Here is a 27,747-nt window from a genome sequence, read left to right on the forward strand (position 1 = left end):
CTAGGTTTGTCATTGCTTTTCTCCCAAGATCTCTCAGGGGTGCCTACGTGAATTAAAATATTGGGGTGGGGGTGGGGCCACAGGTAAGCCCCGCCCCACATCAACCACATGACACAGCGTGCGCACACTATGTGAATGCCCATGTGCATCAGCTGGAAGTGGGGAGCGGCCCCCTCAAATATTTTATTGGGGGAGTTGATTCTGTTATGTACTGAGTTGAATAGGATCCAAACTGCAGCAGTCTGATTGGTCCTAGAACAATAGGATTCAGAATGCAGCAGTCTGATTTGTCCTAGAATAATGCAGCAGTATGATTGGTTGGCAGGAACCACCCAATCATGCTCCAGATTGAAGTGAATCCACAACCTGATTGGCTTACAGTAGAATTCCAGAATTAGCCAATCATGTGCAGCCCATTGTGTAAATAATGTATATAAAGCAGATACTTTGAGGGGACTTTCATTCATTCCTCCTTACCATTATGAGCTGAATAAAGAGCATGAAATCACTTTGCGACTCTGAGTATATTTCAGACTCCCAGGCTATCCATCGCTCTATATACACGTTCCACACTTTCTTTCTTTTTTAAAAAAAATTATTAGATTTTCCACAATGATAATAGAAACCACAAAGCAGAATAATACACAAAAACAGAAAAAAGAAAAAAGGAACAATAAACAGATAAACAATAACAACAAACTTAATCATTCAGAAATCCAACCTTTTAAACATCTTGGTTGACTTCCTCAAGTCCCTCCCTTCTGAGTTTCCTTGTAGTTAAAAGTAACAGCTTTCCAATATCATTATTAAACTAAAACAATTTCCAATTATAATCCATCTTATTCACTTTTCTTAACCTTCTAAATCCCATTTATTTAATTATAACTTAGTTTAATCCTATTTGTTTCTTTCAAGTAATTTCTATTTTTTTTATATTACAATATTTATCCAAATAGTCCTTAAATTTCCTCCAGTCCTCTTGAAACTCCTTTCTGGTCGCGCACGCTCCACACTTTCTAGCTCTATGGTTCCAGTAGTAGATAGGTAGCCGTGTTGGTCTGCCATAGTCAAAATAAAAAAATTCCTTCCAGTAGCACCTTAAAGACCAACTAAGTTAGTTCTTGGTATCTGAAGAAGTGTGCATGCACACGAAAGCTCATACCAAGAACTAACTTAGTTGGTCTTTAAGGTGCTACTGGAAGGAATTTTTTTATTTTAGCTCTATGGTGATATCCATATATCTACCTATCGGATCTCTTTGTCACTTCTCTAGCCGTAGACACACTCTACTCTTTCGTAGCTCTACGGTGTGTTCGGCTTGTTGTTGTTTTTCGTACGCCATGAGGTAACGGCGCCGCGCCCCGGGACGCCCTGGGGGAAGTGAGGGCGGAACGCGACTTCGAACCTCGCGTCTCTACATTTTATCTCTATGGTGATCTTTTCATTTACCCCACCCTCGCGAGAGAGAAGAGAGCGTACGCCGTGAGGTTACGGCGCCGCGCCCTCTGACGCCGCGCGCGCGCGAGAGAGAGAAGAGAGCGTACGCCGTGAGGTAACGGCGCCGCGCCCTGTGACGCCACGCGCCGAAGGGGCTCCGTAGGGCCTTGTGGGAATTGTCGCGTAGGAAGTATAAAGCCGGGAAGGAGGGGGCGGGGCTTTCGGCAGGAGGAGGAGGAGGCGGGGCCGCGAGGGGGGAAGAGCCTCCATTTTGCTCGGCGTCCTGAAGGGAGCAGCTCCTGAAGGGGCTCCGTCGCCCTCCCCGTTGCCTCCCTCGCGTCCTTCGGCCGCGCCGCTCCCACCTCGCCTCCCGATACTCCTCCGCCTCCAGAGAAAGCCGCCGACGCCGCCGGTTCTTCTTCTCCTCCTTCTTCCTCCGCCGGGGGGACGATGGCGGCCGAGAGCCGGGAGGAAAAAGGTACCGCCGGGTGTTTCCTTTCCCCTCAATCTCTAGGCCGCCCATTGCCATGGCAACCGGGGCTGGGGGGGGGCTGTAGCGGGAGGGGGCGGCCAAGGCCCAGGGGATGTGGGGGGTGGGAGGGGAAGAGGCCTGAGGAGCTTAACGAAGGAGGGCGAGGGGCTTTTGGAAGACTTACTGCTGCCTCCTTCTCCCCCCCCCCAGGGAAAAGTGGGCAGGGGGGCGGCGGTTTAATTGCCTTGAAATGAAATGTTACTCGCCGTCAGCCTTGGGGGGGGGGTAACGTTTGGGAAAGTAGGGCGGCGGGGGGGGCGGTAAGGTAAGGGATGGCCGTTTAATAGGCCTTGAAATATTGGTTCTCTTTCAGCCCCCAGCCCGGGAAAAGTGGGCAGGGGGGGCGGCGGTTTAATTGCCTTGAAATGAAATGTTACTCGCCATCAGCCTTCGGGGGGGTCACGTTTGGGAAAGTAGGGCGGCGGGGGGGGGCAGTAAGGTAAGGGATGGCCGTTTAATAGGCCTTGAAATATTGGTTCTCATCCCTTGGGGGTCATGTTGGGGAAAGGGGGGGCATAGGTTGGGGGCTGGATGGAAAGGCCACGTTGTTCGTTGCCAGGCTTGGGAAAGCAAGGGGGAGGCGTAGGGTGGGGGCTGGCGCTTTAAGGGGGCCAAAATGAAATCTTGCTCACCAACATCGTCATTTTGGGGGTGTTTTATTTGTTTACTGAATTTATATACCGGTTTGCAGAACACATTCAAAATGTAAAACCGCAATATATATAATCAAAGTAAAAGCAACCCAATAATACACAGACACACAAACCCTTGCACCACCTTTCCATAGTTAAAACCAGTCTGGAGGCAGCTTACAAGATGATATGTTTTGCGTACACAACCGGATTGAAACAGTTGCCACATAAATCATAACAAGAGCTTTTAAAAAAAAATAGGAAAAAAGTTATATCAGTCGTTGTTGGCATCTGTCTGTCTTCAGAAGACAATGGAGGAGGGCACATTTGGGGTTGAGGTCAAGCTGTTGGATCATTACAGCAACAAACCCGCAACAAAAAGCCATTGGTCTCTTTAAAATTGGTTAAAATAGATAAAACATATAAAAAGTATGCAGCCAAACTGAACAGTTTTGCTATTAATATCTAAAAATTAGAACTGATGTTAATAACAGCAACAAACCCCTCCAGCGAAACATTCTAAGCAATGGTGCAGTCTAGCCATTGGTTTCAGGTAAAAAATGTCCGCAGGCTGTTTGTGCTTTAAAATAATGATTTTTTTATTTTAAAAAAATCAACCTTTTTTTAAAATAGTCTCCTAGCGAGTTTTGGCAGATTGCTTTCATCCTCCTCCCTCACATTCCGTGAATATTAGCTAGTAATCCTAGACATTAAAATTAAAATGCTGCTGTGTTCAGATAACATCTCAGTAAGACTTATAACTGCCCTGTAAGATGCACCACTTCCGTTTTCCTAATGCAGATGAGATTCTGAGGATGAGAGGATAGTAGTGTACCTAAGACCAGCCAGTAGGTTCTTGGTTGGCCTTATGTTTGAGCCAAAAGTATCTTGGCTATATTATAAAGTTCACACACTTGGCTGCTATGTTGAACTAGCTTTCTGTTTTTTATTATATATATATATATATATATATATATATGCGCACGCGTGCACACACACACAAATACACACACACAGCTCTTAGGCAGGGATATTATACTAGTGACCGCCTCCACCGATTCAGCTGATGCTGACTAGATTTGTGTGTTTCCCTTCTAGTTGGTGTAAAAGCAAAACAATAAAACAGCTGATCTGTGTTATTCCCATGTCATGAGATGAAGTACAGCTCTGCAGCGCTTGAAGCTTTTTGTTTGCCTGTGTTAGAGATTAGGTTCATGTTACTGTGCTATTCAGCATTTATTCAAACTGCATTACAGAATAAGATAAAACAGTGGAGGAAATGTGGCGAGCAAGAAGGTATCTGAGGTTAGAGGTGAAGGCTGCAATTTGAAGCATACAAGATTTGATTTAAATGATGTAAAGTCTGACAGGACCTCTTAGTAAATCTGGGTACCATTGAGTTGCTTACAAATTTAGAAGACAGGGTGGACAATAATATGGTGAAGCAGGCTTACCTTACAAGAGGGCTGAACTAATACTTGGATGGTTTTTAAAGAGGATTAGACAAATTAATAGAGGATAAGGCTATGTTCTGCATCCGTTTTTGGAGGCTATGTGCCTCTGAATGGCAGTTGCTGGGAATAACAAGTGAGGAGAGTCCTGTTGTGAGTTCTGTTTATGGGCTTTGTATGGCCATTTCTTTAAACACTGTGGTAATGGGATTTTCATAGAGTTTGAAGGGACCACAAGGGTCATTTAGTCCAACCCACTGCAATGCAGGAATCTTTTGCTCAATGCGTGTCTTCAAGCCACGACCCTGAGAATCTCTTGCTCTACTCACTGAGTTGTGCTGGGCTAGGTGGGACTTTTACCTGATCCAGCCGGTTATTACATTCTTTTGACTATGTTTAACTATGCAGCTTGACCACTGGCATAATTATGTATTGTTTATGTACATACTTGTTTCCTAAATAGATTAGCTTTAGAAATCCTGTTGAAACAAGAGGGACAGCTTCTATTAAAAGCTTGCTTTTTGCATCTAATAGGAGCAATATGACTGCAGAGCAGTGACTGCAGCAGTTCTGCATTGTGTGTCCTGAAGGGAATTTTAACTTGCATGGCCTGGTTCTTGTAGAAATAGATTGATGAGTACGAAGCAAATGGAGCGATAGTATATCTGCCAGCTGCATACTGGGGCACTATGTATTTAAAGGACGTTCCACCAAAAATTTAGGTATTTGAGGTCTACCACATCTCCATAGCTCTGTTGTTATGTCTTTGCAATTTTATCTAAGAGGCTCCTGTAAGCATGACAAGGAAAGGTCCTGAGCTGGTCATAAGCCATCCTACTTTGGGCCTTTTCCAAAATATAGGTTAGGGTATTGTATGCAGTAATTAATTTTATTGGCAATTACTATAGTAGATAATAGTTGCTTGTTTAAGATAAACTGCTACAGATTTTTTATCTAAATGGCACACCAGTAAAATACAGTGGTACCTCGGGTTAAGTACTTAATTCGTTCCGGAGGTCCGTTCTTAACCAGAAACTGTTCTTATCCTGAAGCACCACTTCAGCTAATGGGGCCTCCTGCTGCCGCTGCGCCGCTGGAGCGTGATTTCTGTTCTCATCCTGAAGCAAAGTTCTTAACCCAAGGTACTATTTCTGGGTTAGCAGAGTCTGTAACCTGAAGCGTATGTAACCCGAGGTACCACTGTGCACTGTTCAAGAACAGAACTGGTGCTCAGAAAAATTGTTTGGGATGCCCTTAAAAGCATTAGGGTGTTTTAAGAAGAAGCATGTTTACAAACACAAAAACTAGAGCTGTATACTACAAGATGTTTGGTGGTTTAATTAACGAAGTCACCTCCAAAGGATTCTTGGGCTTGGGCAGTCTTCCAATAAGAGACTGTGCTTCCTTGCAGTCCTATGTCAAATGTGTAGATGGTATGCATTGTTAATGAAACACAGTGGTGGCGGGAGATAAATGGAGCTCTGGTCATTCAGGACTCCAACACTTAAGGGGTGTTTTGCGCAGAAGTCAAGATAGGGCAAGTGCAGATAATGGAAGACAAATGCAATTTGCTCCTAATGTCTCATATCCAGAAGGTTACAGGTCTCTGGCACTAGCTGAACCTTCCAAAGTCATCATCAAAAACAAATTCCTGTGAAGTACGTTAAAATAGGAGTGGTGTTAAGTTAGGTCCAAATTTAAGATTGTTGGCACTTAGACATGGTGAGTAAACCAAGAATGCCTCAAGGCAATGAATTATTTTCAATTTGAAAATACTTTCTCCCCCCCCCATAGATCTGAGTTTCAAGAGACCATTGGATTGAGGGTCCCAGCCATACTCCACCCTGAACAGTTGCCATTAGTTGAATATTGTCTGGAGTAGGTTTTAGTCTGTATACCTGTATCACTGAGAAATAATTGAGAAGCTTTTGAAAACCAAAGAGCCCAGAGAAGCCAGACGAAATAAAAAAGAGAAATGCAACTGATTTTTCAAGGCAGCTCCATTTTTAATGGAGTTTTGTATGCCACATTAACTGAAGTTGAATCTTTGGAAAGCTCTTTGAATTTGATTGTAGATAATTAAATTTAATGTTTCTCTGTAGTTAGTAGTGGCTTTGTACTAGTCTACACATGATTTGTTAAAACAAATCAAAACTGCTCAAGGAGATAGAATTATGAAACAAATTCTTGCTGTGGTTCATCTTAAAGTAAAATGATTGCCTGAAATGGAAATTTCAGGAATTGCAGTCCTTCCTGTTGCATGCCAAACCACTTTCAACATTGAAGGAAGTTTGAAAAGGTGCTCATGATATGACAGTAGGGGGTCTGATTATGTTTTATATTGTTTTTAGATATGCTGTAAGCCGCCCAGAGTGGCTGGGGAAACCCAGCCAGATGGGTGGGGTATAAATAAAATAATTAAGATTATAATTCTAAAAACGGAAAAGTAAAAATCTACGTGCACCAGTTGTTGGGATCCTAGTCCATATTTTTACAAGCTTTAATTACACTTGGCTGCCTGAGAAGAAGCGGTTAGCCAGAAGGGGGAGGTGCCCTCAACTTTTTGACTCCTCCCTTTACAGAACTTGATCTTCAAGAACCATTCCACCTGGCTGTATTTTCAGGAAAGGTGGCCTAGGTACCATATAGTCTGCCCTTATTTGAATCACTGCTCTGTGGCTAATATAGCAAATACTACAGGAAGTATGGGGCATCCCTGTCAGATTCCCCCAAAATATTACTACTTTTTCTAGTAGTGAATGATGGGTATAAAATCTAGCTCTTTAATATACACAACTCTAGGATGAATGGCTCCGCAAACCTGTGAAGGATCGCAGTTGTTGTTGTTTTAGGAGGCTGTTCCTTACCTATGAAATTTCACGAGAGTAAAATCAGTGCAGACACATCCTAGCCTCCATGCCTTCTTTGATAGTCCATGTTTGTCTAATTATGGCCCAGTCTGTGGTCAGGAATAAATCTCAACTGACTGGTGTGAATAAAGGTTGCAGTTAACATATTAATCTAATTGCCATAATTGCATTAAACATTTTAATGTCCTGATTAGGGTCTAAAGCAGGGGTCGGCAAGGTTTACCTCGCCTGGGCCGGTTCACTCCAGCGGAGATCCTACCGTGGGCCAGATTTTGCATGCCTATGATTTCTGCCGTCTGCGCAGATGCGATTTCCAGGGTTGTGGAAGCGAGTCCCCGCATCATGCCACACTGGTTTAGTGCAGTGCATAGGGACTCGCCAAGCGGGCAGCTCAGTTCGGGGGCGGCTGCTGGGTCAGTTAAACGACCCCTGTGGGCTGCTTGTCGCCCATGGGCCTTAGGTTGCCGACCCCTGGTTTAAAGCAAGCTTATAAGGTTTACCAGGTCAATTGTCCCTTATGTAGTTTAGGGATTAATGCAACTGAAAGATAGATGAGAGGTTTGTCAGTGAATTTGGTTAAACCTGTAGTAGGGAGTTCATCCATATCTTGCTTCTCCCCAATTTAAACAGTTTTGATTGGCAGCTATCCAAATTAGTCTTGTGAAAAACTGCCTTGCTATTCAGTTTTCACTCTTAATTTTAGAAAAGCTTGAAATGGGTGGGCAGATGTAAGTGCTGAAAGAAAATGTGTGGGTATTGGATTTTAGTATCACTTTAAACCATTTTAACAGCTCACTTGGTAAGAGCATTGCAGCGGGTTGGACTAGATAGATGATCCTTGTGGTCCCTTCCAACTCTAGAACTTTGTGGTTCTAATTCCACTATTCTAATACCATTAAAGCAAACGGTGAAGCTCTTCTGAATGCCATTTCTTAACCTTGTGTTTTGTTTACAGATGGCGAACTGAATGTTCTGGATGATATATTGACTGATGCACCTGATCATGATGATGAACTGTATAACCCTGACAGTGAGCAAGATAAAAGTGAGAAAAAGGGTATGCTTCTTTACTAGTTGGGTGCCCTTTTGAAAAGGTGGGCAGCAAGATCAGCCAACAACCTTGAGGGCTGCTGCCAGGGTGCACAGAGACTTGTTCATGCCCACTGGGCAGCTCCTCTTTTTCCTAAGAGTTCTTTGCTCTGCATTACAAATTCCTTTTGAAGTATCCTTATCTCCCTACCACATTTGATTTTTTTCAAAGGCAATGTGAGCTATTAAAGTAAAATATTACATGTCACATATGTGCAAAGAACTTGCTGTGCCGATACCTTGGTTGTAGTTTTCATATCTGAATGTTTTTAAAGGCTTTAAGATCCTTTGTGGAATATGGCATCCCAAACAAAACAGTACAGTTTGGTAAAAAGCAAGTACTGTCATTGCTTATAAAATATTAACAAGTTGAAATAGTTTTCCTTCCTCAAGCATGTAATCTTGGCTCTTTGGCTATAGAAATACATAGGGAGCTGTCTTTCTCCCGAGGAAGCCAGAAGCAAGGTTCTATTTCAGCTTATTTCCCATGTCAACTTTCCACAGCCTGGCACCCTTCACATGCTATTGGAATGAAACTCCCATAATCCCTGACCATTGGCCATACTGGCTGGGCCCAGTTGGAGTTGTGAGTCCAGTAACATTTGGAATGATACTACACTAGGGTTTGGAAGGGCTGTCCTAAGTTGAGTTTTGGTCTTTTAAGTCATTCCAGCCATTGGTCATCAGTTTTCTCATCTTTAAATAGTGAGAGATACTAGGATTTCCAAGGAGGCAGTTTAGTTAACACAACATCCCGGTTTTAAACCTACTAGCTTTATGTGCTTTGTCTCATGCTAAATGTGAAAAAAGTTTGCTCATCATGTTTTCTGAAGATAGCTTTAGCAGCATTTTGTTAATGCAATCAAGTAACTATGAAATGCTGATTTCAAAATTTGTTGGTGCTTTTCTAAAAAAAAATAATTTCAGGATCCAAAAGGAAAAGTGAGAGGATGGAGACAGCTGAGAGCAAAAAGCAGAAGCCTTCTGTGCATTCCTCGAGGCAGTTGTTACCCAAACCTCCAAGCTCATCCGTTAGCAACAACAAGCGAATAGTGAGCACAAAAGGAAAGCCAGTATTGGAATATAAGAATGAGGAGTATCAAAGGTCTGATAGGAGCAAGCGCCCAGAAGGTGACAGAAAGATGCGTATGACAAGCAGCAGCTCGAGAGACACCTACAAAGGACAACCTGAGAAGGCATGCATGAGGAAGAGAGATGCTGACAGAAGGGCAAAGTCTTCCACTCCAGATACCTCTGGGGTAAGCAGCGGCTTTTGCAGTCATTAAATGCACCAGTTCTTTAAGGTGCTTGCTCCGAACTCTCTGTGCATCCTGACATGTAAGGCGTTTGTTTTATTCTCATTTAAACAGAGGCTAAGGCATGAGGTGGACAGACAGCCAAGCAGGTCCAGCCACTCCTCAAAAGAAGAGGTGAACTCCGAGGAGTACGGGTCGGATCATGAAACAGGCAGTAGCGGATCCTCTGACCCAGGAAACACAGAGAATGAGGAGGAGGAGGAGGAGGAGGAGGGGATGGAGGAAGAAGAGGAGGAGGAAGACGATGACGGGGAGGAGGAGGAAGAAGTGGAAGAAGAGGGAGATGATGAAGAAGAGGATTATGATCAAGATGAAAGGGATCAGAAGGAGGGAAATGATTACGACACACGAAGCGAAGCTAGTGATTCTGAATCTGAATCTGCATCCTTTACTGATGGGTCAGTCCGATCTGGTTCGGGCTCGGATATATCAGGTAGCTGATATCATTTCTTTCTGCTCTGGGTCTTGTCATATTCAGTTATTTATTTCTAAATCGTACCACAGATGATTGGCTCTGGTGTGATTTCCTGGTGTCGGAAGAGCACCACCAGTAAGGATAGCACAGCAGCAAAGTGTTCATTTTTGTCCAAAGGGCTTCCTATGGCCACTGAGAAGAGTGCTGGACTAGATGGGTCCTTGGTCTCATCCGGCAGAGCTCTTCCTATGCTGTGGTGCTCATTAGTGTCTCACTAAGCAGTTTCCTTCATAGTGCTGGTCTCTTGGCCAGAGGCTGTGAGGAATGAAAGTGGAAACATAAGATGAGTATTTTGGCGGTGTACTTTACGTTACATTCTTTAGAGGCCTCTTTCATGGGGATGAGAAAAGATCTTCAAACCAGTGTGTCTCACAGGTTCAACTTACGTTTCAACATGCGGGGGTGCAATTAGTGCCAGCACCGTCCGTTAAGAGTTTGGGTGTAATCTTCGATACCTCCCTCTCTATGGAGTCGCAGATTACAGCTATAACAAAGGCGGCATTTTTTCATCTCCGCCAAGCTAAGCAGTTGGCCCCTTATCTCTCTCGTCCTGACCTAGCCACTGTGATCCATGCGACGGTCACCTCCAGACTGGATTATTGTAACTCGCTCTACGTGGGGCTGCCCTTGAGACTGACCCAGAAACTCCAGCGGGTGCAGAATGCCGCGGCGAGACTCCTTATGGGGTCTTCGCTGCGAGAGCACATTCATCCGGTATTATACCAGCTGCACTGGCTCCCGGTGGAGTACAGGATCAGGTTTAAGGTGCTGGTTTTAACCTTTAAAGCCCTATACGGCCTAGGACCCTCGTACCTACGGGACCGCCTCTCCTGGTATGCCCCACAGAGAAACCTACGGTCTGCAAATAATAACATCCTCAAGGTCCCAGGCCTCAGAGAGGTTAGGCTGGCCTCAACTAGAGCCAGGGCCTTCTCGGCTGCAGCTCCAAACTGGTGGAATGCTCTGTCAAAAGAGACTAGGGCCCTGCGGGACCTGACATCTTTCCGCAGGGCCTGCAAGACAGAGTTGTTCCGCCAGGCCTTTGGTCAGGGCGCAGCCTGACTCCCTCCTCTGGCAACCTGCACATACTTCTACTTAATTGGTTGCCATCAATTTGATTTAATTAATTTTTATAATGAAATATTTTTAGATTGTGTGATTATTTGATTGATTATTTTATTGTTGTTAGCCGCCCTGAGCCCGGCTCTGGCTGGGGAGGGCGGGATATAAATAAAATTTATTATTATTATTATTATTATTATTATTAATAATTCTATGGACCAGTGTTTGTAATACCAGTCTAGGTTAGCCTTTCTCAGTCTTGGGTCCCTAGATGTTGTTGGACTAAAACTCTCATAATCCATAGCCAGCAAGGGATGATGGGAGTGGTAGTCCAACAACATCCAGGAACCCTAAGTTGAGAATGGCTGGTCTGGGTGTATTTCTGTGGTGAAATAATTGATTTTTTAAAAACATTTTTTAAAAAGAGTAGATTAACTGAAGAAACATTAGTGTTTCCAGCAGTATATAAAGCTATTTGGCACATTCTGGTTTAAAAAAACCTGGAAAGAAACAAATCAGAGCAAAGCAGCTGAGGTTTAGCTGAATTTCAAACTTCTAGTCAAATACTTACGTTCTATTTATTATTGCTCACATTTTATTTAAGCGATGTCCCTCCCAACTCCGCCTTTATATTTTGGTGTCCCTACTGTCCGAAGTCTCGTGACAGGGACAGTTCCATTTTAGAAGCTTTGGAATGGTATTGTCAATGTGATGTGGTTGTCGTGTCACGTGGCTAGATCATTTGAATAACATGGCAAACACCTCAATCAGCATTGCACCTCATTGGGAGTCTGGCACAGACTCCTTAAGCGAGTCTGTTATCCAGAAGTAGGTTCACATCCATGGTGTGCAGAAGAGGCAAGCATGCATACCTGGCAATGTATAAATCAGGCTTTAGGGGGACGTGTTTGCTGTATTTCTAATAATGTGTATAAACGTTGTGGTCCAAGGGCATGCTGGGGCTCCAATAGGAGGATTGATCTGTACCAGTCGATTCCTTGACTTTGTGAAGACCTCACACTCTTACACACGTGTGCACACCATACCATATCAGAAACTGCTTTTGCAGTTTCTGTGTGTTTCAAAAGCAGCTTTCCATGTAATGTGGAATATTACTGTTCAAGGCAAAAAAGTTTAAAGCTCCCTTGACCTCTGCAAAACAACTCCATGGATCTTTGGATCCTGACTAAAGAATGAAGGGCCAATGAGATGATAGTTCTGAATGTTGAGAGCCAAATATGCATTTAGCTAATGTAAACTGTATTGACCTTCTTGCAATCATTCCTGATAAAGTTTTTGGTGTCGGCCTTAAAAGTACTGCTGTTGCTTGTTTTGATGGTCTTAGATGAGAAAAAGAAGGCGAGAAAAAGAGCTAGAGGCATCTCTCCGATTGTTTTTGATAGAAGTGGAAGCTCTGCGTCAGAGTCATATGCAGGTATTATTATGTTATTGCTTATCTTACTGAAATGATCTGCAGCAAAACCCTTGAACTGCATTTTCCAAAATAAATAGTGGGCCATAGAAACCTATTGGACATGTAGCTAAATAGTGAAAATTGGTATTTTGGCATGTTCTGTGTGAATAATTTGGGGAAGTAGGTTTTCTTGTTATGTTAATGCTATTTTGTTGCTTAAGTGGAATTTTCACTTTTTAAAACTTGGAAGATGATGATTCATTGACTAGTTTTCTGAAGAGAAAACTGGTCCACCAAAACAAACAAACAAACAAAATGAAACAACCCAAAAATCCAAAACAAACCCTCGTGCACTTTGAGCAGCATTCTTTGTGTGTGTGTGGGTGCGCGTCAGGAGGAATAATTTGTCATGAATGAAAATAGTATGTGAAAAGGCTGTAGAATTTATATCGTATCTCTATTAAGGCTCAATCTGAACAAATGTACTTTGGCTAAACACAGGTTCAGAAAAGAAGCATGAGAAATTATCATCTTCCGTTCGTGCTGTCCAAAAAGGTATAATTTAAATTCGAATTTTTTAATGCATGCTCCCATTGCAAGCTCTTGTGTCAAGTCTTTGTTAACATACATCAAATGTGGTAATGTTCCGATGTATAGTGGAACTAACTCAAGTGAGCAAATTGTATTGCCTCTCAAATTACTTCTTGCATGCATCTTCATAGTGGCAAATATATATCTTGTTGCTGAATTGGCAAGCAAAGAAGTAATGAAATGGTGCTGTTTGAAAGATAAATTTTAATAGGTTCTTCATTCAAGAATGTATTTTACTCCATTAACCAGAAAGCAAACATATCGGAACATTACTGATGTTGCATTGGCTTTTTACTTGAAATAGCTTATTTTGCTTTCTACGCTTAGCATTGCATGCTATGACACAGATTTCAAGTCTGAAATATGTGGTATTCAGCTACTGACCTGCAGCACAATTCCTCAAAATTTGGTCACATAGCTTCATTATATTAAAATGGAATTTGTGCAGGAGACCAATATAAGCCTCTCTGAAGTGAAGAATAGTTGTACCACAATATAAAAGGGCTTGTGCCACAAAGGGGCTATAAATATGTGTTGTGTGTTTACTTAGGAGGTGCAGAGGGAAATGCCAATAAAATTACATTTTGCTTTGTTTCCACCCCCAGACCAAACTAGCAAACTTAAATACGTTCTCCAAGATGCAAGATTTTTTCTTATCAAAAGTAACAACCACGAAAACGTCTCACTTGCCAAAGCTAAGGTATGCCACATTGCGCTTACAGACTACTTTCATTATGAAGATAAAGCTCTGATTGCAGAATACGGAATAGGGGCAATTGTTCTTTTAATTATCAAGCCGTTAATTAGTTCTCTTACCTCAACCCTGTCACAAAGAAATAGAATTAGTTAGCATCTCACCAGCTGTATCTCTGTTACTTTGAATCTGCTTTGAATCTTGCAGAAAGAAAGGGGAACAACAAATTCTGGGTTAACGCTTTGTTTTTGCTGTTTAATGCTTTCCATAATGCTTTGAACTTAATGGATTATGATTTTCCTGGTCCTCCCCAAGCTTTTGTTGGGTATGTGAGCATTTATGAAATACGAAGCTGTATCAGTCATACTGGCTTGCCTGTAGTGGTAGTACCTCAGTTAGAGATCTTTCTCAGCTGTCCCATCTTTTAACTGGAGATTACAAGGACTGAACCTGGGACCTGGTGCATGTCAAGCCTGTGTTCTAGCACTGAGCTAAGTGCAAGGTGTCCCTGGTGCGTCCATTGAACAGTTTGGGTTTTATAAATTACGTGTCTGCTCATCTCTCTGCAGGGGGTCTGGTCAACCCTCCCAGTCAATGAGAAGAAGCTCAATGCTGCCTTCAGACAAGCAAGGAGTGTTATCTTGATATTTTCTGTGAGAGAGAGTGGGAAATTCCAAGGTAAAGAAGAGGGAATGCCTGCACTCAACATTAACCCACAGTTCTTCGGGTTATGTCGTCTCATTGCAGTGTTCTGATTCTTGCAGGATTTGCAAGGCTGGCTTCAGAATCCCATCACGGGGGATCTCCCATACACTGGGTGCTACCTGCAGGGATGAGCGCAAAAATGCTGGGAGGCGTATTTAAGATAGATTGGATATGCAGGTAAAAGGGTTAAAATGTGAAATTTCTGGTTCGTAACGTTTACTTTTGGATATTCTGAGTAGGTTCACAAAGTGTATCCTCAAAATAGACATGATTCATTTGCTGAAACAATAGGTTACCACCCATTTGCATAGTCTGGAGATAGTTCGCAGATAGCTCAGTTGGTAGAGCATGAGACTCTTAATCTCAGGGTTGTGGGTTTGATCCCCACGTTGGGCAAAAGTTTCCTGCATTGCAGAGCATTGGACTAGATTATCCTCACGGACCCTTCCAACACTATGATTCTAAAAGACTTTCGTCTTAGTGGAAGGAATATTTTTGCCCTACCATGAATAGGGTATATATCTTTTGTCTTTTATTTTTGCCATGCTTCAGAGAGTTTGTTATTAACCATCATCTTCATAGGTGGCAAATTATTGCCTTAAATTCAGTCCTATGGTCTTGCAAGTGTGTGTGTGTGTGTGTGTGTGTGTGTGAGAGAGAGAGAGAGAGAGAGAGAGAGAGAGAGAGAGAGAGAATGAGAGAACACATACACAGACCTGCCATTATTAGCATTCTGTGCTCCCCCAACTGATTATGTAAAGCTCTTGATAGCTGCCTCTAATGCATGGATTTTGAGACATTGAAGTATAGGATGGGAATAGGGAGCCTCTATCTGCTGCAGTAGGATGTCTTCAGTAATTGACACCCAAGATACTGACTTTCAGACTTGTTGGGAAACCAGAGTTCGTGCTTCAAAAGATGCATTCTTCACATCCCCAACCCTGTCACTGAAGTCTAGTTTTTTGTTTTGCATTGGTTTTCTCTTGTCTTTGAAAATAATCAAACTTCTCATGAAACACATATTCTATATTATGAATGTCAAGCTTGGTTTTTGTCATCACTAACCTGAAATGTTCAGAATAGTGATGGTTGAGTTTCCCCAAGTCTTAATTTTAAATCGAGAGAGAGAAGAGTTTCTCAATCTGTGAAGATAACTTAATCCTTTTGAACATCTTCCCAGCATTACTACTGTACGGGAAGTCCACATTTTTTCCAGTAGTGCTTTCATAGTTTGTTTACTTCCTAGAAAGTAATAGCAGCATTCTAGGTGTTAAGAACGCTGCCAGAATGTCAAAACAGTGTGGGTGGGTGGGATGCAAAGGCAAGGCTTAAGTGTCCTTCTGGAAGAGAACTTGCCGGGTTGTCATGCTTGCTTCATACTAGGGTGAGCATTATGAACCTAACTCAGTTGGTCTTCCAAGCTGCACTTTGATAATATTTATATCTGCCAGTTCAGAATGCTCATCTTCCTGGTTTTCTGTTTTCTTTTTAATGTTCAAGTTATAGTCCGTAAAAGCATCCTTGTATAAGATTTAATTTAAATGCCAAATACACAAAATGTATTACATGTCACTTATACGTTTAGGCGTGAGTTGCCATTCACGAAATCTGCTCACCTGACCAATCCTTGGAATGAGCATAAGCCAGTAAAGATTGGACGTGATGGACAGGTTTGTCATTTGTGTTAATTATTCCTCTTCAGTATCTTAAGGCCAGTACTTAAAATTTTGGAATGCATTTGTTCTTATTTTATTTGATAGTTGTCCACATTTGAAAGACAGCCACCATTAATCCGAGCACAAAGAGATCCTAGAACAATGATGAACAGTAACCTCTTAGAAAAAGTCACAACAAAATATCTTCTTTTGAAGCATCTTGAAGTGTAGTCCATTCTTTATTAAAGCTACTGTTAGGCTACTTTCTGCCAAAAGCAGCCTTGAATCTAGATGAACTGTGACTCCCACCATTCTCAAGTCTCTAAAATGGGTTCATTGTAAGGGAGAAATATGGGCTTGTTCTCCTGCTATACTAACTGGAGGGTAGGGTCTTGTGAAAAAGCAGCCCACATAAACATATGACTTCCTTCACCTTGCATGGGTATTTGCAATCTTAGTGTGCTTTTTAAAAAGATAGCTGTAACACTATTTAGCATGCTGCAAATACAATTTTTGATAGCTAACAAAATAAAGATATGCACTCTTTGTTGCTTCATGGGCAGCATATGTCCTAAAATTCCGTAAAAACAAATTTACCTAATCTATTTGTTTGTGCCTGTGAGCTTTTGATCCATGATTCTGGGCTACACATGTTGGTTGCACAAGGTATGTGATACAACTCTTTCTTACTTACGCTGTTACATTTTTCTAGAAATCCCTCTGTTGGTATTTATAGCTGTTTCTAGTATAACTTTCTCGTAGAAATCAGCAAAATCATGTCATTGAGCGTTATACTTCGTTGTGTCCGTCTGGTTGGCTGCAGAAGCTGTCTTTGGAAAATTTGGATTCATTCAGAGTTCACCTTGTAAAACGAGCGTTTAACTGTTCCAGGAAATTGAGCCTGAATGCGGAACCCAGCTTTGTCTCCTATTCCCTCCCGATGAAAGTATTGACTTGTATCAAGTCATTCATAAAATGCGGCACAAGAGAAGAATGCATTCTCAGCCCCGGTCCAGAGGACGCCCATCCCGCCGAGAGCCACTCCGAGATGTGGGAAGGTTAGAAACGTTCTTTGGACTGATAATAGGCACATGTGTCAGAATTACGTGATGGAGGAATGTGATTCATCAAAAAGCTTTCCCTGCAATCAAGAAGAGAGAAAATCCTCACATCAAGCTGCATGGACGGGTTTGTGGCTTCATTGAGGATTTCACACTGTCCCCCCTCCCCCAGTTGGTCACTTTCAAGAGGAAAACGGGGACTTTTGGCTCATGCAGAAAATACGTTCTTGTAAACCTAGCTTAGACTAGATCTTTGGGCAGATAATCTGTTCGAGTAGGTAAGCGGATTTATCATGAGCAGGCTAGGTGGAGGAAGAGCAAGTCTGTGTGTTCAAAAATGTGTTAATATCTTGTAAAAGCCTTTTCTTTCAGGTATATCTCTGGATAAGCCTTGTCAAAATATGGGACTTTTATCAGGATCACTTATAATTTTGCAGAAGATGACCGCCTCATTTTGAGGATAAAAATATTTGTGTTATTTTGCTGTTCAAGAAGAGCGTGTTTGGGACTGTCTCAAATTGTATCACCGTGCTGTGGTTAAGCCCATTACCAAATATTCTCTCACATCTTGCTGAGCTTCTGGAAGCCGTAGGTTCTCTCCAAAGGGGGAGGAAGTGGCCTTGGAGACCCGGCAACAAACCAAAAAGAATGGCTGTTGCTGTGTCTGTGTACACAACCTTTCCAGATGCGGGCAGCACCTGTGGACTTAAGAGTGGTTTTAGAGGATCGCCACGATTATTGATCACTGCTCTATGAACTTGCCAACATTCCCCAGAAAAGAGGGGTATATCTTGTTACAGAATTGGAGAAGTCTTTGCAAAGGACTGATATAAGCCCTTCTATCCATCACGATTCCCCGACCCCCTGTGTAGCCACTTTGCTTTCTGATAAATCTAAAGCCTTTCCGCTAAAGACTGTGTAGTTTGGGCTGAAACCTTTTTCGGTTGCAGTTTCCTGTTTGTGGAAACGTCCTGTGGTAGGTAACAGATATCCAACGAGTCCCCATATCCTTGCTGTTTAAAAAAAAAAAAAAAAAAAAGGACACCGTAACCTGTAGGTAGGAGGAATCCTGGCAGCATCCCCCTTTCTTTGGGCATAAGAGGACTGAGCAGCGATGGCTTTTGAAGTTAAGCCTGAGAGGTTTCCAGTGCAATAAAGTATTTACGAGTGAAGGTTTTGCAATGGACTGCAAACTATACATTATAACACCGCCACACCTTCTCAAGCCTGCCAGGGCCTCCATTTATGTATGTGGCTTTCAGCTTAAAGTCAGTAGTTGGACTACTATATGAACTGTTACTATCATATATTATACCGGTCGTAAGTGCACACTCAAACTACAAGAAAGCGGTATGTTTATTCTTTACACCAGCTCTTTTTTTCTAAATCTATTTCTGCTGTACATACAGTTGCTTTGTTTGCTCAGAATTGTGATACTTGCTTTTAAAATGGTAATGCAGTATATTTTAATGGTAGTTGGGGAGGAGGGAGGGGTAATTGCCTTTGGCCTGTATAATTGTTTCACCTTTTGATGGTGTATTTGAAGGGTTTGGGGGGGGCATTCGGTGACCTGCTGGTGGTGAGCAAAGGAGAAACCCAGGCTGGCAGCTGCAAAATACCTTCTTCGGAAAGCACAACCATTTCAGCTAGTAATAAGAATTTTGAAAAATCTCTTAGCTCTATTCTCGAGAACATAGGAATAGGCCATATTGTAAAAGATCCTTCCTGGCTAGTAATCTTTGTATGTAAAGCGGGGGCGGGGGGGGGGAGAGAGAGATGGGTCCGAATGATATCAGTCCAAGTGAGGCAGAGTATTTAGAGGTTTGGAACACGTCCGTAAGATGCGTCCAAATTGTGTGGCTCTGTGCTTGTAGGGCGAGCATCAGTATAGCAATTGGACAAGTTACAAGTAGGGTTAAATTAGGTTTATGGCTACAGTTCTGTGTGTAATGGGGAGTAAGCCCTAAAGAAATAGGTTGGAATTAAGAGGTATGGCTGGGTCAAGGATTTCAGGTTCTTTGCAACCATAAAATGCCAGTTAAGCATATTTACATCGACACAAGAAAGGACTGAGCGGTGAATTTGGTAAGGCTCACACAGCTGCCTGGGACTTCAGAAACCTCCCAGAAAGTCGTCCTGGGTTACCTCCTGTTCCTTCTGAAGGTATTTACTTTAAGGTTGCTCCAAACAATTGTTTAATTATTGTCTAATTTATGTAGGCGTCGACCAGAGGATTATGATATTCATAACAGCAGAAAGAAACCAAGGATTGATTATCCCCCTGAGTTTCACCAAAGACAAGGTTAATATCTCGTTATGCAAATACATTTGCACAAACGTACAGATTTGTGTATTAACAATCTTGAATTTGTGTAGAATGTGAAGGTTCAAACAAAGCTTTGAGGGTGCATAGGGGTCTTCAGGGCTCTAGTTAAAGCTCATTTTGAATAGGAAGACTTAACGGAACGTGGGGGATCGTGGTGCCCTTCTTGGAACATGGTGGGGGACCTAGCTTAGAGCAGAGACAAAAATGTTATAAATGTCCTTACTTCTATTATATGAGTGAATATGTAGGTATGTCTTAATCTCCTCAAAACAGGCTACAGTGGTGCCTCGCAAGACGAAATTAATTCGTTCCGCAATTCTCTTCGTCTTGCGGGTTTTTCGTCTTGCGATGCACGGTTTCCCATAGGAATGCATTGAAAATCAATTAATGCGTTCCTAGGGAAACCACCTTCAGGCCAGGTCCGGGGACAGTCTGTCCCCGGACCTCTTCTGAAGGCTGGGGGGGGGGGGACAAGGGCTTTTCTTCCCACCCCCAGCATTTTAAAAAACCCTGGGACAGCGGAGGACTTCTCCGCTGTGCGGGGCGATCTTAAAATGCTGGCGGGCGGCATTTTAAAATCGCTCCGGACAGCGGAGGACTTCTCCGCTGTCCGGGGCGATTTAAAAGCCCCTGGGAAGGCAGGCAGGGGGGACAAAGACTTTCGCCCCCTGCCCGCCTTCAGAAGGTGTCCCTGCCCCCCCGCCCCACTTCGGAACAGCTTTCTGAAGTGGGGCGGCGGGGCCAGGTGTCCCCGCCCCCGCGCCCCACTTCGGAACACCTTTCCAAAGTGGGGCGGCGGGGCCAGGTGTCCCTGCCCCCCCCGCCCCACTTCGGAACAGCTTTCTGAAGTGGGGCGGCGGGGCCAGGTGTCCCCGCCCCCGCGCCCCACTTCGGAACACCTTTCCAAAGTGGGGCGGCGGGGCCAGGTGTCCCTGCCCCCCCGCCCCACTTCGGAACAGCTTTCTGAAGTGGGGCAGCGGGGCCAGGTGTCCCCGCCCCCGCGCCCCACTTCGGAACACCTTTCCGAAGTGGGGCGGCGGGGCCAGGTGGGGCAGCAGGGCGCCCAGGCCTCGCAGATCTCTCCCCCAGCAGCGGCAGCGTTGCCGCTGCTGGCGGAGACTTGCCGGCATGCCGAAGCCTGCGCGCAGCGCGCCCAGGCCTCGCAGATCTCTCCCCCAGCAGCGGCAGCGTTGCCGCTGCTGGCGGAGACTTGCCGGCATGCCCAGGCTTCGCAGATCTCTCCCCCAGCAGCGGCAGCGTTGCCGCTGCTGGCGGAGACTTGCCGGCATGCCCAGGCTTCGCAGATCTCTCCCCCAGCAGCGGCAGCGTTGCCGCTGCTGGCGGAGACTTGCCGGCATGCCGAAGCCTGCGCGCAGCGCGCCCAGGCCTCGCAGATCTCTCCCCCAGCAGCGGCAGCGTTGCCGCTGCTGGCGGAGACTTGCCGGCATGCCCAGGCTTCGCAGATCTCTCCCCCAGCAGCGGCAGCGTTGCCGCTGCTGGCGGAGACTTGCCGGCATGCCGAAGCCTGCGCGCAGCGCGCCCAGGCCTCGCAGATCTCTCCCCCAGCAGCGGCAGCGTTGCCGCTGCTGGCGGAGACTTGCCGGCATGCCGAAGCCTGCGCGCAGCGCGCCCAGGCCTCGCAGATCTCTCCCCCAGCAGCGGCAGCGTTGCCGCTGCTGGCGGAGACTTGCCGGCATGCCCAGGCTTCGCAGATCTCTCCCCCAGCAGCGGCAGCGTTGCCGCTGCTGGCGGAGACTTGCCGGCATGCCCAGGCTTCGCAGATCTCTCCCCCAGCAGCGGCAGCGTTGCCGCTGCTGGCGGAGACTTGCCGGCATGCCGAAGCCTGCGCGCAGCGCGCCCAGGCCTCGCAGATCTCTCCCCCAGCAGCGGCAGCGTTGCCGCTGCTGGCGGAGACTTGCCGGCATGCCCAGGCTTCGCAGATCTCTCCCCCAGCAGCGGCAGCGTTGCCGCTGCTGGCGGAGACTTGCCGGCATGCAGAAGCCTGCGCGCAGCGCGCCCAGGCCTCGCAGATCTCTCCCCCAGCAGCGGCAGCGTTGCCGCTGCTGGCGGAGACTTGCCGGCATGCCCAGGCTTCGCAGATCTCTCCCCCAGCAGCGGCAGCGTTGCCGCTGCTGGCGGAGACTTGCCGGCATGCCGAAGCCTGCGCGCAGCGCGCCCAGGCCTCCCAGATCTCTCCCCCAGCAGCGGCAGCGTTGCCGCTGCTGGCGGAGACTTGCCGGCATGCCCAGGCTTCGCAGATCTCTCCCCCAGCAGCGGCAGCGTTGCCGCTGCTGGCGGAGACTTGCCGGCATGCAGAAGCCTGCGCGCAGCGCGCCCAGGCTTCGCGGATCTCTCTGCCAGCAGCGGCAGCTCTGCCGCTGCTGGCGGAGACTTGCCGGCATGCCGAAGCCTGCGCGCAGCGCGCCCAGGCTTCGCGGATCTCTCCTGCCTTCAAAAGCCGTCCGGGATAGCAGGAAGCGCTTCCCTGCTATGCCGGACTGCTTTTAAAATGCTGGCGCTGGGGAGCAAAGCCTTTTGGCCCCCGCCAGCCTTCCTGGACCTCTTCTGAAGGCCGGAGGGGGGGGGGAAAGGCTTTGCTCCCCACCGCTAGCATTTAAAAGAGGTCCCCGGAGATTTCCCTATGGGCTTTCGTCTTGCGAAGCAAGCCCATAGGGGAATTCGTCTTGCGAGGCAAATCGCGGACGAAAAAACCTTTCGTCTAGCGAGTTTTTTGTCTTGCGAGGCATTCGTCTTGCGGGGCACTACTGTACGTTGTACTTTTGTTGATGTTTAGATTAAATCTTGGCATCAAGCTAAAATGACCAGATTTAACATTCTTTATCCAATAGCTAGATAATTACTGGAGTCTTCTCTATTCTGCTATAAAGAAAAACTCGATACATTTTAAAGCTCCTTACACAAATTGTTGAAGCCACCATTGGGAACAGCAGAATTACCTTTCCCTGTTCTCTTTGCCAAGGCAGGTGCATGCTTGTGGGAAAGATGCTAATTTCTGTTTATGTATTGCTATAGCGGTAAATATGATATATAATGCTGCTTGGTTTCAAACAGGCTATATAAAGGATCCCAGATACCAAGATGCAGACAGGTAAGAGATGCTTTAGTCTTTGTTCATTTTGTGCTGCGGTAACTTAGCACTGTGTTTAAATCCACAAATCTCATTCCCAACAGACGATTTTCAGGAGTGCGGAGAGACGTCTTTCTAAATGGGGTAAGCGTCTGCCTTTTCGTGTGCTGTAGCTGCAAGTGCTTTAATGCTGCCTGTGTTTATGACATTTCCTGTATGTGTTTATTTTCCAGTCCTACAATGATTATGTGAGAGAATTCCACAGCATGGGTCCGCCGCCACCCTGGCAAGGAATGGTTTGTATTTTTAAACGCACTTTACTTTTGACAATGTATTTGATTGAATGCATTCCTTAGAGTAATGATGATAAGGGTAGTTCCATTTTTTTTAATTTTATGAACTTCCTTAGGGATCCAAAAATGACAAGCGATTACTGCTAAATCAGACCAAACCCCATCTAGTCCAGCATTCTGTTCTCATGGCGTCCAACCGCATGCCACTAGGAAACCCTGCAAGCCAGGATATAAGCGTAGAGTCGTGCTCTTAAATCCATGCAAGAAAGATTTGCTACGTATAAAAGAAGCGCAGGTGGAAAAGAGCAGGCAGTATGAAAGAATGATATTGGGGGGGGGGGGCTACCAAAGTTGTAGCAAAATAAGGCCAAAGAAAAAAGGGAAATCTGCAAGCCTTATACTGTTGAAGTACAATTGGGGGGAGGGACACTGGTGGCGCTGTGGGTTAAACCACAGAGTCTAGGGCTTACCGATCAGAAGGTCGGCGGTTTGAATCCCTGCGACGGGGTGAGCTCCCGTTGCTCGGTCCCTGCTCCTGCCAACCTAGCAGTTCAAAAGCACTTCAAAGTACAAGTAGCTAAATAGGTACCACTCTGGCGGGAAGGTAAATGGCGTTTCCGTGCGCTGCTCTGGTTCGCCAGAAGCGGCTTAGTCATGCTGGCCACATGACCTGGAAGCTGTACGCTGGCTCCTTCAGCCAATAAAGCAAGATGAGCGCCACAACCCCAGAGTCAATCATGACTGGACCTAATGGTCAGGGGTCCCTTTACCTTTACTTACAATTGGGGGGGGGGCACAAACCAAAGGAGGCTAAAAGATGACTTGGCATACCCAATAGCTGACCTCTTCAAAAGGAAAATTGAATCTTGTGGGGAAGCTGCACCTAGAATGCAGACTGGAGTGGTCTGTTTGGGGTGCATGGAACTCAGGGCAGGCAAGATTTCTTTAGGAAGGATGATATACCACAGCAGGCCCCAGTTGTAAAGTACACTTAGATAGTATCCAGGTAAATGAACCATTCAATCTCAGAAGTTCCCAAACTGTTGCAGTGTGTCTGGATTTGTTGTTGCAGATGGAAGACAGCACAACCATACAGCATCTAGCACAGGGTACAGTGCATAGCTGTCAACGTTTCCCTTTTTTAAAGGGGAATTCCCTTATTCTGAATAGGATTTTCCTTGGAAAAAAGGGGAAGCTTGACAGCTATGTTACAGTGGCTACAACAGGCAGAAAAATCATTAATTGGTCACCAAAACCCTCAGCGATTTTCAAGTGGTCCATGACAGGAGAGTTTGTAAACTGCTGATCTATGTAATAACATTGAATTTCAATGTTCTGGATGGGTTTGGTATCAAGACACTTGTGTCAAACTACAATATCTGTTCAGCTCCAGCCTCCCACCTGCTTTTGCAATCAGTTCAAAGCAAATGTATGCATATTGATTTTGACTGTAACATTAAGAGCATGTTTTTGGCATTGTGATAATCCTCACCCCATTCATCCACCCTAGGCCCACAGTGGCATGGTGAATATCCCCACTGCCAGTTTAATTCTGCACAAGGTACGGGCGCCCATTCCACACGGAGAATCGTGTGCATAGTATGTTTTTACCTTTACAAATTACACTGTTCAGTCGCTGCAGCCTCCTCCTGTGTCTGGTTGTGGAAATGTGGGGTTAAGTGTACAGTTTGGGCTAGTTTTTAACCACTATAAGGTATTTTATCGTTCCACACTCGGAAGTGCCATTGAATCTTTGAAGCACTTTCTTATTACAGTTGCATTTGAGTGTTCATTGATGCCGATTGTGTTCTGAGGAGGAGAAATTTAAGCGACTAACACCATTTTCTTTTTAGCCTCCTTACCCGGGTATGGAACAGCCTCCCCATCATCCTTACTACCAGCACCATGCTCCTCCACCACAAGCTCACCCTCCTTACTCAGGGCACCATCCCATTCCACACGATGCACGATACAGGGATAAGCGGGTGGTAAGTATGCCCAGAAGGGCTGGTACCATGCCAGTTAAGGGTCATGGGCAGATCTAATGCTGTCAAGAGACCTTTATACAGTCTTAAGTGTCAGGCCTCTACGTTCATTGAAACTTTCAGTGCGTGTTCCGTCCCAGCCTTCAAAGAGCACATTTTAAAGCTGCCACTTGTGCCAAACTAAATAGTAGAATGCAAGCACACGAGACTGGAGAGGAAAACCTATGATGTTGTTTTACAAAGTTGTTCCTTTTGCACATGCCCATCATCGACCCCTTTGCATATTTTTGCATATGCTCCCAAGTTAGTTTGAGCCTTGAGAGTCTCAGTTGTTGAAGACTTGGAAGATTTGCAAGAAGTATTGTATGTGGTTTGAGTTTTCCCTTTCAAAAGAGAAAGTACGCTCCAGGTGCATGTTGCATGTTGAATCCAGATACAGTGGCACCTCGGTTCTCAAACGTCTCCGTTGACAAACGTTTCGGAACTCGAACCGTCTTCCGTAACGGATTACATTCGAGAACCGAAGTACCACTGTATTTGAATGCAAAGCCCGTTTTCATTTGCGATTTGTTTTGATCCTTCTTTTAAAGATTAGCATAAGGAATGTTAAAAAGGGACGCGGGTGGCGCTGTGGGCTAAACCACAGAGCCTAGGACTTGCCGATCCGAAGGTAGGCGGTTCGAATCCCCGCGACAGGGTGAGCTCCCGTTGCTCGGTCCCTGCTCCTGCCAACCTAGCAGTTCGAAAGCACGTCAAAGTGCAAGTAGATAAATAGGCACTGCTCCGGCGGGAAGGTAAACGGCGTTTCCGTGCACTGCTCTGGTTCGCCAGAAGCAGCTTAGTCATGCTGGCCATGTGACCCGGAAGCTGTACGCTGGCTGCCTCGGCCAATAAAGCTAGATAAGTGCTGCAACCCCAGAGTCGGCCACGACTGGACCTAATGGTCAGGGGTCCCTTTACCTTTATAAGGAATGTTGGAGGGTTGAGGCCTCCAGGTCCATAATAACATCAGAGCACTGGTGGGTCAGTCCAAAGGTCTGTCTAGCATGCTGCTTATCACAGTGACCAACCAGATGCCCATGAAAAGCCCTTAAGCAGCATTTGAGGGCAATAACCTGTCCTGCAGCATTACCTAGTGACTGGCATTCAAGAGGCATGCCACCCCCGCTCCTGGAGGCATCATAAAGCGATAGTGACCAGCAGCCTTACCTGTGCTTTGCAGCTTTTTTAAAATTAGGTGATCTATAAAAACATTTCTGTCTCCCACAGCATGATTATGACATGAGGGTAGATGACTTTCTACGTCGGACACAAGCAGTTGTCAGCGGCCGAAGAAGCAGACCCCGAGAACGAGAGCGGGATCGTGAGAGGGATCGGCCCCGGGATACCAGAAGGGACAGAGATCGGGATCGGGGCAGGGAGAGGGAGAGGGAGAGGATATGCGATCGGGACAGAGACAGAGGAGAAAGAGGAAGATATAGAAGATAATGCATTGCGGAACTGCAGTCACTTAAAGCAAAGGCTTGTATATTTGTGTGTTTACAGGTAGTAAACTTCTATTTTCCTCTGTCTACCTACTTTATTGTGTAGAAGGATTTATAATTCACCCTCTTTGTTCTAAGCATGCAGTAAGCTGTGAACTGGAAAATCCCCATCGGCTAAACAAAAAGACAAAAAATGTGCAAACTTGACCCTTGAGCTGGTGACTTTCATTTGAGCAGTTTCGAAAAAGTTTAAAGAAGGTAGATTAATGATCCCTATGTGTTTATCTTAACTGTAATTTAATCATCTGTTTGTTTGAATACCAGTTGACAACTGCCATAATATTTTTGCTTTTGTTTCCTTCCATGTAGTTTTTTACATGATTCTGTGGGGGGAAATGCTGCTATCAGGTATGCAAATACTGGGTGTGATGGTTTGGCTGTATGTCCGTGTTGAAACAGCCACGTCTTGGTTTTTCTGGTTGTTCCTTTTTTTATGGGGAAAAAAAACCTCTGTAAGAGTCAAGCTTGTTCAATAATGAAAGCAATATTAAGATGACAATATTGATATCTAATTTTTAACCTTTTAAACAGCTTTCCTGTGTTCTGCTGGCATTTTGGTTAATGCTATTGTTTGTTCGCCTCTCCCACTTCCATATTACACCCCCCCCCCAAAAAAAATGTCCATATTGTTTGGAATGTCCACCGTGTGTGTGTGTGTGAGCACAAAATCTTGCTGTATTCTACATTGCTACCATTTTTTTTTATAATAAATTGGTAACAGTCAACTTTCATGGATGTGCATGCTTCTGATGAGTTGTTTTGTTTTGTTTTGTTTTTGAAGGGGTGGAGCAAAAAAGCCTCAATCCGAAAATGTCACTTCTGGCTCAATAGATCCCTTACCTATTACAGGTGCGGCAAAAAGCAGTTTTAGTATGTTTTAAGTTACATCCTAACTCCAGGTGGGGCAGTGGTGAGCCCCATCTCTCCCTCCCCTGACCTGACAGAGTGCCTCACATGGACTGAAATTGCACTCTCTGAGCATCTTCAATATACTATATTTCTGTGATGGACAAAAGAATTCCTGGAAAGCAGAAAGCTTGAGACACATTGACTTAGGAAAATGGATAAAATTAATTGTGGAGTAAGAGATTGGGGGCGGTGAGTGAGGTGTTATGCATCACAGAGAAGTGTGTTCATAATGCAAAAGCTGGACAGGGGCAAGGTTTCAGAGGTAGCAAAATCTCCATCTGGGGAACAAGAAGTCCACTGTGGTCAGAGCAGGGTTTGGGTTTAGAGTTCTGGGCAGAGGGGCAGCATCACAGTGAGATGATGGCTGGGACAGAGAGCTGTCTTATTTATGCAAAGCAAAAGCTAGGATGATCTAGTGGCAGTGACAAAGGTGGTGTGATGGAATTCTGTGCCATGAAAAGCTGAATTATATGTACAGCCATCTTTGGCCTCCCTCCTATTTTTCTAGTCATGGTAAGGGTCAAGCAGCTAATCGGGCACCGAAACCTGAACTGCAAGCATTGCAAATCTTCTGAGGTTTTACTAGACATTTCCAAGCATACTGTTGCTGTCATAAAG

The 27,747-nt window shown here is 45.0% G+C and overlaps 1 protein-coding gene and 1 long non-coding RNA gene across 4 annotated transcripts in view; both read left to right on the forward strand.

Annotated features, from left to right (window-relative positions):
* The window catches only part of LOC308571473, a 351,060-nt gene that overhangs the window by 304,125 nt on the left and 19,188 nt on the right, over positions 1-27,747 (forward strand). The window lies entirely within an intron of this gene.
* On the forward strand, positions 1,662-26,951 carry YTHDC1 (YTH N6-methyladenosine RNA binding protein C1). 3 transcript variants are annotated; one of them, XM_081166354.1, is made up of 17 exons: positions 1,662-1,915; positions 7,878-7,967; positions 8,939-9,270; positions 9,382-9,760; positions 12,210-12,299; positions 12,780-12,833; positions 13,475-13,569; positions 14,133-14,241; positions 14,328-14,445; positions 15,854-15,938; positions 16,815-16,981; positions 19,204-19,286; positions 22,383-22,419; positions 22,503-22,542; positions 22,632-22,694; positions 24,545-24,679; positions 25,946-26,951. In XM_081166354.1, the coding sequence occupies exons 1-17, from the start codon at positions 1,888-1,890 to the stop codon at positions 26,162-26,164; spliced, it is 2,124 nt and encodes a 707-aa protein (XP_081022480.1). In that variant the 5' UTR covers positions 1,662-1,887; the 3' UTR covers positions 26,165-26,951. The 3 variants fall into 3 exon arrangements, with proteins under 3 accessions (XP_081022480.1, XP_081022479.1, XP_081022481.1); XM_081166353.1 differs by having other exon boundaries at positions 1,663-1,915; positions 7,878-7,979; XM_081166355.1 differs by lacking the exon at positions 12,780-12,833 and having other exon boundaries at positions 1,663-1,915; positions 7,878-7,979.

The sequence above is a fragment of the Podarcis bocagei genome (genome assembly GCF_964188305.1).
Source record: "Podarcis bocagei genome assembly, chromosome: 13".
NCBI classification, from domain to species: Eukaryota; Metazoa; Chordata; class Lepidosauria; order Squamata; family Lacertidae; genus Podarcis; species Podarcis bocagei.